Here is an 11,254-nt window from a genome sequence, read left to right as displayed (position 1 = left end):
TGCTTTGCTATCCCCTTTCCTCCCCCTAGTTTTTTAGATTAGCGCTGTCTCAGTTTTCTTGGCCAAACAACTGTTATTTTGGCACCTGAAAGTCTGGTTAGTAAATGTTTGTCCATTTTATTTTAAGAAGGTAAGGACCCTGTTTGTAGTGATTTACAAAGGAACTAGAACTGTAGTTTCCAAGAAGGAAACTAAAATTATATTTTTGTGTTTTATGAATGGTCTGTCCGTACCTCCTTCTGAGTTATAGCAGTAGGCAGTATAGTGCCCTGAGCCAAATCCTTTCCCATGATGCATTACCACAGCAGACAAGTCATAGATAAAGCAGTCGGGTAAGAGGGACTTGAGGGATTCTCTGCAGCAGTAGGGCTCCATATTTAGTATCTGATCAAAGCTAACATGTACACCAATCTTCTCTCGATGATTGCGTCCTGACCACCTGGAAAATAAAATTAGCTAAATGTGTTTTCTGAAAGACGTTTAATAGATGATTGCAATGAGGTCAAGTTCCCACAAAATCTCTGTACATAAACTACTAGTGTAACATACTAATGCCTTTGCACAAAGTTTGAGCTTGTTTACACAATTAGCCTATTTACATATTTGTATATAACCCTCAAAAGTTTCCGCTTACTAATCTCTTCTTTCACTTCTTAATTTCAAGTGTTTCTGAGGGCAAAACTTTTTATCACAGCTTAAAATCTCTATGGTTCCTGCCCCTCCAGGAGTCCAAGCAGATCCTTCTCATCTTTGCCTGTACTCCTATGCCACTGAGTCCTCCAAACTGAAATACAGATTCATTATAGGAAAGACTGATTTAAAATACGTAAATCATGCCTCCCAGTTGTTGATTCCTGGTATCAGGCCCCCATTCAAGAGCCATTCTGTACCCTCCCCTCCCCAAATTAAGATGCAGGTTTGGGTTTGATCTCTAGTCCCTGGCTTGTCCTGTTAGCACCCTTTGAAAATTCTAGTTCAAGTTTGGTAAGATGACTGTGAACTGCAGGTTGCACAAGGCCTCAGTAGATTGCATGTGGACCTGAAATCACACCACTGAACATAATCCCCAATTTTACATATAATGCTATGACCCCTCAGTGTTTAGTAAACTCTCATGGTATCAGTGCTAGGTCACAAAATACTGAATTGTATGTGGTTTGTTTTATTTAATGTAACAGCTGTATCTTACTATGCATATAGAGATCCCTAAGTCTCACTTTCTCATAGAGAAAACAATGAATGGTTGAGGTCTTCAAAATTCAGAATCTCTTAATTTTTTCTTGGTATTATTGGGAAGCAGTGGGAACAGAAACCTCACTTCTGTGCCTGCAATATGAGAAATAGAATGCTATTGCCAAGAAACAGTTTTCTGGAGATTATCTGTCCTCATACTAGGGAACTTAAATAGCATTTTCAAGAGCAGGGGTGGGCAATTATTTGGGCTGGATGACTACTTAAGGAGTTTTTGGGGGGGGGGGGGTGCTGACCCTTCCTGGCATAGCAGTCAGGGGGAGGGGGTGGTAACTGATCTTATCTGCCTGGGCCCATCTGCCCTGCAACCATTGTTGGGGGTGCTGGAGAGAGCAGATGGGTAGGGTCTATATGGAGACTAGCCCAGAACTCCAGCTTGGCTGGACAGATAGGATGGGGCCACGGGCGGGCAGGGAGCAGTGTCTGGGAGCAGGATGAGCAGGCACCAGGATCGCAGGGCAGTGACGCAGTAGCAGCCACAAGGAGCCACCACCACCAGGGCTGCCGGAAAGCTGAGTCTAGCTGTTGCGCCACTACAGTCTTGCTGTGCACCCAGGGTGATAGGATCAGCCCCGTGTGCCACAGCACAGGCTCCCCCCTGGGCCAGACAGGGATGAGGAACCCACTGTGGGCCAGATAAAAATCCCTTGGCAGCCCACATCTATTTTGCTCACTCCTGTTCAAGACAGACTATTTAGAAATATTTTCCAATTGGTGATTTTGCTTGCTGCCCCACTAGACAGAGAGCATGGAGGAACAATGACTGGACTATTCTGCCCAAAAGATAAGTTTGTAACATCTGGAAATAATTCCTAACTCTGCTTACCTGAATCGTTTAAGGTGTAGTCTTAGAACTTGAGGTAGTTGACATACCATAAGCTGTTTCTGGGCTTCTGAGAGTGTTACTGGTTTGGAAGAAAACTTCCTGCGTTTTGCTGTGATCAAACACACACATTAAGTTATACTAAATATATCATACTCTGGACAACACAGTTTTAAATACCAGTTGTTAAATATGCTCACATTTAACTTCCAGACTTACCCACTATTTAAACTCTAAATGATGATATTAACAAAGTCACCTTAACACAAATGCATGTTTTTGGATCCAGATCATAAGGATTATTTTAGAATGCCTGGCAATACAAAATGCACCTGAACATTTCAGAATACTTCCAGGTTATTCACTTGAGAAAGAAAAACACTTCAGCTATTTACATCAAGGCGCCTAGTACAGACTGTTGATTTAACCTTTTTAATTACTGTTTCTTTTTCCCTATGGTCTTAATGCCTATGTTAATTAATATTTACATGGAAAACACATAACATACTATATACATGAGTACATACTGCCTTTACTCACTGTTGCACTGATCACACGCATATATCTTTCCTTCTAAAGCTTCAGTCTCTGTAAACTTGGCCAACATTTCTGTTAGCAAACAGGGGTGCTGAGATGCCATCTCTTTCTCATTGCAGTGGTACCTCTCAGGAAACTCCAGTGACAGATCCCAGAATGGTTCTATAGTATTTGATTTATTGTCACAAGCGAGACATGTAACCTGTAAAGCAAAACATTTATTCAGTCATATATTTATCCCAAACCCCTCTTTTTCTACAGTTGTCCCTTAACACAGTGCATGAATTTTTAGGGATCGTAAAAAGAAGAAATGTTAACTAGAAACTGTACAAAACTTCTTTTTTCAGAAGTAACTTTCCCACACTAATTTTAATGAAGGGTTGGTTCTCTCCCTTTAATAAGAACTAAAGATAGACCATTCTGAAACTATCTGGGATTGCCCAACAGGAAGAGGGGCAGTTTGAGACCTCTTTCCTAAACAAATATCCCAAAGCAACAATTTACATGAATTGTTAACTATACCTAGTTTTACTAAAAGCTTACTGATTTCTTTTGTTTTAATTACTGTATGTTTATCCTTCTTGGTACATTTTCTAGGGAAGGACTAGATTGGGAAAAATGTCCTTAGAGAAAAAATAGCAGATAAAAATAGTTTATTTCTTCTGTTAGTAAATGGTTTCATCATTCACGGGAGGAAAAGACAAAGCCTTAAGACAAAGTTATAGTCAAGAAATGACACGAGACTCAACCTGAAAAATTAAATGTAATACATCCAGGGACAAAGAGCCCATGGTCGATATTTAAATTAAAAGTAAGTTCCATAAAAATCCATAATATTTTCCAAAATACTTAGATCATGACAAGTTAAATATGGCTGTGCACTCCAAAGCCAATGCCATGTTGAACTGCCTATGGAAAAGTATGCAGTTTTATAGTTGTTCTAAGACCACAGTCCTTTCTACTGCTTCATGTGAGTGGACTTCATGTGGAATAGCTTGGAAGGGAGAAGTTTGATTGCTTTAGGACTACAAGCAGGCATCTCAATGCCAACAAGAGGCTTTCCATTTATAATACAGGCCAAAAAGAAGAGAGATCTAGAACTCCCCACACCTATTAACTCTACCAACATTACTCCCTTTCCTGTTTTGCACATGACTAACATAAAAGTAGTCCACCCACAGGAGTATTTCTCTTTACTATAAAAACTCTTCAAATATTTAATTAGATCTAGTTTAGACATAGTCAATAATCACTAACTAGGGCTACTCTAAACCCATCATTGCTTTGTTGAAGCCAAATATACTGGAGAAATCTATGGGTATGTTAGCAAAGAGTTTTGGCACTTCCAACATTTTGCAGATCCTCCACAACTGTGTTATGATGCTATAGTTATAACATCCTTCCCACAGGAGAGTGATCAGACTTAAAGGGAACACTGGTGTTATATTTATATGCTCATTCAATTCTTATAATCAATGTAGTTATTAAAAATAATTCCACATCCTGACTAGGTATTTAGCTTTGCAGCCACCAGGGTGACTACCGATTCGGTTAAATTATTCATATAAACATTCACCTATCTGCTTCCATAACCTATAGCTAAGAGGAAGAATGACAGTGCATACCATATTTTCTCACATACCCCACTTTTCTTTTCTTTTAAATAAATCAGTTGCTGAAAATTGGGGGTGGGGGGCACAGGACTGGTAAGTGAGAAAATACAGCTAAACTCTGGGACCTTCTCAAGGTGCTGCCAGGACAGAAGCTCGTGTTGGGTCAACAGTGGCTTCTGCAGCAACCAGAAGCCTCTGCTGTTGAAAAGGGAGAGTAACCATGCATGTGCCACTCAGGGCACAGCACAGAGAGCACATTCGGGCTCCCTAGCTGCTGGCTGTGGACAACAGAAGCCTTCATGCAGCATAGTTTTATTTTTCCCTTTCCCCCTTTGTGCTCCCCCAGGCAGACGCTGCGGAAGCTGCTACTGACTCAACATAAGTCTATGTTCTGGCAAGTTGGGGTTCAGCTCCACTATTTCTTATCTTGTGAGCAGCATTACCATGGGCAGCTGCAGGAGGGGAGAGCAACAGGAAAGGAGTCGGGGGTAGTCATTAACCCCCTGGCTACTGACTGCAAGGCTGTGGGCAATTCCTCCCTTAGTAGCAGCATCTGTAGCAGCAGGGTCTGGTCAAGCAGCAGCTTAGGAGCTCCTTCAGCACAAGCAGCATTTGCTTTTTTCACAAATATATGCAAAATATCCATTTTAAAGCTTGTGGTGTTACTTTCTGTGCACATGCTGAAGGAACACCCTCAAGCTGTTGCTGGGACAGATCCTGCTGTTGCAGATGTGACTGCTGAGGGAGAAATGCCTGCAGCCAACCAGCCAGTAGAGGGTTAATGGAGCAGCCACAGGCTGTTGCTCTCCTCCCCTGCACTAGCCCGTGTTTATGCTGTTGGCAAGAAAATTATGTTTTTTTTCCCACGCTGCCTTATGAAACCATGGCTGGCCAGTGTCTCCATCGGTGCACATGGCATGTGTATAAATATGGTAACTATCCCTCAAGAGAAGCAACCAGGATCCAGAAGGGATCAAAATAATTATACAGACTGTAAAATAGACCCTCTTTAGTCCCCACTGCAGGGAAGAGGAGGAAGGATCTTTTATGAGGAATAAAATGTAATAGGAGGCCCTGCCCTCAGAGAGAGATAAGGAAAGGGCCTCAGCACTGTGGGGAACAGCTGCTTTATCAGTGGAAGACAACAGCTCCTGTCAGGGAAGCTTATGCAGGCAAGCAATCAGAATGGGTCTAAAGAATGCTGCTGAGCTGACGACCTGCTGTTAAGAGACCTTCTACCAGGAGCCCTTGAGGAGTTGCAGCTGGGGGAGGCACTAAGTTTGGCCAGCAGGACCTCTTCCTTCCCAACCTACCTCACCCACGGGACCTATCCACTGACAGAACGTGATGCTGTGGCAGGAGAATGTGGTGGGGAAACAGTGCAAGGAGGGGGGGGACCGAGGCCTACCCCATGTATGGAGAAAGGGGCAGTGGCAGGCAGGTGCACAGACTTAACTAGCTCAAATACACTGCATCCTAAACTAATGTTTGAGAAATCTCCCAGGTCACTAACTGGGAAATTTCAGCCTCTCCCTTCACCCTCCATACCATGACTGTCCAATTCACACTCAGTTAGAGGCACCTTTCCCCCTGTGGTGCTCTAGATCAGTGGTTCTCAAACTTGTTTATACCAAAATCCATTTGTAATCATTGATGGCCAGTCCTGACCCAGTAAATACTTCAAGTAGGAAACAGCCCCTGGCCCATCCAGTGCTCCTCATTCCCAACCCCAACCCTGCCCCGCTGCCCCCAGGCCCCAGCCTCCCAGTGTGTCAGGCAGGGGGTGGGTGTGTGGGGTGAGAGTGCACCTGCAACAGGCATGAGGCTGCAGACTGGCATGATTAGGAATCACCTCCGTGGTCCAGCAGGCAGGACCCAGCGTGGGAGGGTGGAGTGGGGTGGCAAGACTTGCTCCTGCCACTGGGACCCCTGTGAGGAATAACGGATGGAAGGGAGCTGCACTACTCTCATCTCCTCCTGCTGCCAGTTGCTTGCACACCAGGACGCAGCTCTATCCTGCTGCCATGACCTGGTCACGGCCACTACTCCCCTCAGGCCACCTGCACTGCCCCTCACCCCCTTTTCCCTCTGGGGTAGAGCCTGTTATTCTGCAAGGTGAAACCCAGTTTCCTATGTATTTCTCCTTTAAAAGGAGATCATCCATGTTTTTCAAGGCAAACAGAAATCCTGGATCCCTGTTTATTACTATGCACAGCTTTAACATATGGTAAAGCAAAAGCAGCATTTGTTTTTTTTTTCAAAAATGTATGCAAAATATGATCTATTTTTAAAGCGCGTGTGTGTCCTTTCATACATTCTTGTGACCCATGGGTTGAGAAATGCTGCTCTAGAAGTAGCTGACAAATTCTGGTAAAGGCTGTGGTCTACTGAAAGTTGAAAGTCCCTCCCTTCCTGCTCCTTGTGTGTTGGTTTTTCGCCTTACTTTCTCTTTTCCTCATTCCTGAGGAAGTTTGTCTTTACAGTGTATGAAAAGCTATTAATAGCTGTAACATCATCTTTCAAACCAAGACTTCCAACAGAGTTCTTTTGCCAATATTTGCTCATGAGTAAACAGTCGTATCAGCTTCATCTTTAGCAGAATCCACTAGCTAAACAGCACACCCATATCCAGGGGGAGTGCACTCTTTCAAAGTTTTCAGTGCAACATGGGCAGCATCTCCACTGCAGGGTTGAATTTCTCTCTCTATAATGTTTGTTTTTCCTTTTAAAGTACAAAACAAAACAAATACATAGAGGATACAAAAACTTAAAGTTATGTTTCTGAAATCAAACTGTTTAAAACAAGTTTCAGGTGTCATTCTTTAGAGCAGGGATCTCCAACAAATGGCCTGTGAAGCCCCATAATCCATCCCCTATGCCTGACCATCCCAGCACACCCCGAGATGTGCACTGGCTGGGACTGGTCCCGAGTTGTGCCACACAGTGCCCACTTGGGCAGGGGCCCTGAACTAGTCTGGGTGGGTGCCAGCTGTGCTGGATCAGAGACACGGCTGGACACAGGCATGGGCAAACTGGGCAGCCACCCGGGGCCCAGGCAGAAAGGCCTGGAAATGGTAATTTTTAAATTATTATCATTATCTCTGGTGAAAGGGGGCCCAATACTAAAAGTTTGCCCAGGGCTGCCAGGAGTCTAGGTACAGTGCTGATCAGGGAGGCAAAAATTCCAAGGGCCTAACCTTGGACCAGCCCCATGCCACTCATCTGTCCCTGGGGCCAGATGAGCTTGACACCCCTGTTTCAGAGCAGACATAAAATAAGTACTATTTGCCATAAAACAGCAGCAAATGATTTTCTCTTGCATGATCTACATGTTAGTCATCTCACATGAGCATGTGCCATTTCTTTGCTGGTTAGCACAGTAGAGGGGATGTTGCCAGTGCTTTAAGTTCAAGACCAAGAAAAAACAAATCACTATTTGGTTCTTAGAAAATCTGCAAAGGAGTGGGATGAGAGGAAGTTTCAGCTTTAAATTACTGCCTGGCCTCCCCCTAAGCTGTAGGCTTTAAGTGCTGAAGTCAGGCAACATCCTGAAGCTATAAAGTATTAAAAATTCACAGTGGAGAAGAAACTGGAGTTTGGCACGGTTCAAGGGATCTTTTTTGTTACTATGCATATCTGGAGCATAAAATTCAGATTAGCTAATAGGTTTCTGCTGTACAAACAGATGATTACTGTTGGACCAGGCATTTATTTAATTGGTGTGTTACTTGCATGAGCATTTGTGGAGCATGGGTGCATAACAGTTAGTGAGCACAGCAGCACAAGCAATCTGCCAAATTCTGGAGTTCTAAATTCAGTCTGGGGATTTTTGGTTCCCCAGAATTTCCTTCCACCCATTTCAGTTAATCTTGAGATGATGATGAATCCAGCACTACTATTCCTTGCCAGTGCAACTGGTGTAACATTACTGAGTTCTGCCTTCCCTGCTATGGAAATGCTGTGCAAGAGGCAAAACAGATCCTATTTTGCCCCAACAAGTTAATTTGTAAAAAACAAAAAGCAAGTGAATCTGACCAGTGCAGAAGACTCTTATAATGATGAAGAGCTTCAGTGATTTAAACAGGACTCCAGGCAGGTGTAAAAGTCCATTTGCACAGATCAATTTGTTGGATCATATTATGTAGCCTGCTAACAGTGTCACAACACTTCCATGACAACATCTATTTTTTGTCTCCCGAGTAGGATTCACAGGCTTTTGTCAAACTTTCCCACTAACACACAGTAAGTGAAATCAATACTTTATGAAAAGCATGCCATTTACTGAAGAGCAAATAATTAGATTAATCACTTTGGGGAATTTAAAAATTGAATTACTGGAGGAAGAGCTGACAAATACTTTAGTTTCTGTTTGGTAAAAAGATCAGTAGCGTATCTGAAAAGGAGAAATGACTTCCGGAAATCAGCCAGCATATGAAATCTGTCTGTTGCTATGCATGGTCTGCTTCAGGGCTGTCCATCTTTCCCATAGCTGGGGGCTGCACACCACCCTAATCATATGCTACAGGAACAGGTCCCTGGAACTTCCCTTTTCCCCTACCATACAGGCACTGCTGGTGGTATGCAGCCCCCTGGATTTTCTCATCCTCCTACCATGCAGACTGCACAATCATGACCCCCCGCCCTTCCTAGACCCATCACTGCACAGCTGTGGGAGAGTTAGCTGCAGGAGTCTACAGGCTGCATGCAGTCTGTGCACCTCCAGCTGGACAGCCCTGGTCTACTTGTTCACCTCATAAAAGGAGACTTAGCTGAGGAAACATCTCATCAGTACCTGTTCACATTAAAATTTACTTCCAAAATAACCTACTTGATCCCTTCTTTTTTCATATGGCATCAGATATCAACTTCCAAATCTATAAGCGACTGCCTGGTGTTAACTGCTCTATGTGCAGATTTCATCTGATTTGTTTGGACATTTGAAAAGACTGCAGCTTTCAACTAAGTGCTATGTTGTTTGTTGAACACCTCACTTACTGGGGGGGGGGTTGCCAAGATGTTTATCTTGCAAAGTGTTGTATTGAAGTGCCCATATCCAGATTTCAGTCTGTTCACCTTGATCCACGCTTCTCTGGCAAGGTTGTGCCCAAAAGGGGACTCATCTGGCATTGGTATAAAACGCTGTAGGAACAGATCTAATCTTTCCCATTGGTCAGCCCACTCCATTGCTGCCCATAGGTTTGGTTTAGCATCTCCAGTCTCTTCCAGAAACTTGTAGGCTTTGTGCACAAATGGTTTATAACTTAAGCCTCCATCTATTTGGGTCTTCAATTAACAGTTAATGGAGCAGGTGATTTTCATCATCTCTTGCCTCTATTGCCAGTAATGTTAGTATCCATATGTTTTCATTGTGCATTTTCGTCATGAACGTGATCTCTAGTAGATCTAACTCACTACTAGCCAGAGTTCACTATGAACTTTGAAGAATGGAGTCCCCCAAGGGTCAGTGCTTGAACCAATATTTTTCAATGTATGTATCCCAGAATTCCCACATACAACAACTAAGTGATACTTGTACACTGATGATGTCACTATAGTAGTCCAAAGAATTGATAAGACAGAACTGTAAAAGACACCGAGTACTAGGTCTGTGTGAAGTGGCTAGGATTCGCTTCGGATTTGGCCGATTCGGGGGACAGTAATTTGAATCACTGTCCCGATTCAATTCAGCCGAATCTGATTTGGAGATTCCGCTGCTGCCGAATCTCCCAATCAGCCAGGCCCATCCCTTGCCCACTCTCCCAGCCCAGTAATGGCTGCCCCACCCGCCCCAGCTCCCAGCTTTTGTTAAAAAAAAAAAAGCCCTGACTCAGTGGATGCTGCCAGGTGGGGGCATGATTTTGCTAACCAAAATTACTGCACAATACAGGCGCGTCCATCTACATGCCAAATTTACTTGAGTGTAAAATTGATACCTGCATCATGCAGGTATCAAAATTATGCCTGATTAGTTACTGCACAGTAAGGCACATATAGACACTTTACTGCACAGTAATACAGTATTTACATGCTTTAACACCTGCATGTGTGAATGCCAGCCTATTCCCGCTTACTGTGCAGTAACTTACTGTGCAGTAAATTTAAGTCTGTGTAAATGCCTGTGTAGACACACCCAGTTGGTCCAATACAAAATATTACCCTAAGAAAGCCTTGCCTCTCAAGAAAGGTGGCATGCTATTTGCTTCCCCAGCAGCATGATACTAGCAAAGACATAGAAACAGCAAACCACTAATTGATCAATTGGGCTTAAGAAAATTGTAAAAAGGAGTTGAGGGCTATGCATGTTCCTTGTACTATAAAAGAATGTAAGGTGAGAAGCAATAGACAAGATCTCAGACATTTTTAAAGACTCACATTTCTCATCTGAAGCAGGTATATAGAGTGATCTTATTTTCCCTGTAGTTCAAAAGATAGTTTATTGCAAATTACTTTCTGAAACCTGACAGACTCTAATTATATCACTCTATATTGAAAAGAAATTAACAAATTTAGAACCACTGTCCTGGAAACATTACATAAGGCTTAATCAATATTTATTTTACTGTTTTGTAATGTGTGCCAATCCAGTTAAGCCTTGCCCTTATACTTCAACAACAGATTCAGGATTTTGCTGAAGTGGTCACAGGTTGTTCTTTAAAAGTCACTTGTAAATGGGAGGGGAAAAAAGGCTTGTGCCCTTATGCTTTGGAGAGAATATGTTTTTCTCTCCCTGCTATTAGAATTTAAAGGTCTATCTTAAGCCTAGAGGGAAATTATGAGAATCAAAATCAAACAAGTTAGAGGGGAATCAGGCTTTAATTACTACAGTAGTTATTTAATGAGTCTGTATTAAAAAGAGTCTGTATATACACCCAACATGCATCTTTTCAGTAAGACATTTTCTGAAATTACTGAGTCTTTTAGTTTAGCTTTGACACTCAAATTTATAATTAAATTTCAGAATTTAAATTAATCCACTGAGGTGACCGGTACAATTCACAAATCTTACAGATTTTCTTTTGGATGGTTTCCC

General features: G+C 42.7%; 1 protein-coding gene across 3 annotated transcripts in view; it reads right to left on the bottom strand.

Moving 5' to 3' along the window:
* Positions 1-11,254, bottom strand: part of USP44 (ubiquitin specific peptidase 44) — a 28,979-nt gene that overhangs the window by 2,362 nt on the left and 15,363 nt on the right. For all 3 annotated transcript variants that reach the window (XM_006268141.4, XM_019489257.2, XM_019489256.2), the window contains exons 3-5: positions 2,615-2,813; positions 2,078-2,186; positions 234-439 (exon numbers count right to left, since the gene is read on the bottom strand). In XM_006268141.4, coding sequence (XP_006268203.2) covers positions 234-439; positions 2,078-2,186; positions 2,615-2,813 — 514 coding nt within the window. The remainder of the gene's footprint in view (positions 1-233; positions 440-2,077; positions 2,187-2,614; positions 2,814-11,254) is intronic.

This window comes from Alligator mississippiensis, chromosome 4 (assembly GCF_030867095.1).
Source record: "Alligator mississippiensis isolate rAllMis1 chromosome 4, rAllMis1, whole genome shotgun sequence".
In the NCBI taxonomy this organism is placed as follows: Eukaryota; Metazoa; Chordata; order Crocodylia; family Alligatoridae; genus Alligator; species Alligator mississippiensis.
Note: the sequence above shows the minus strand (reverse complement) of the source record. Positions and strands in the feature narration are given on the sequence as shown.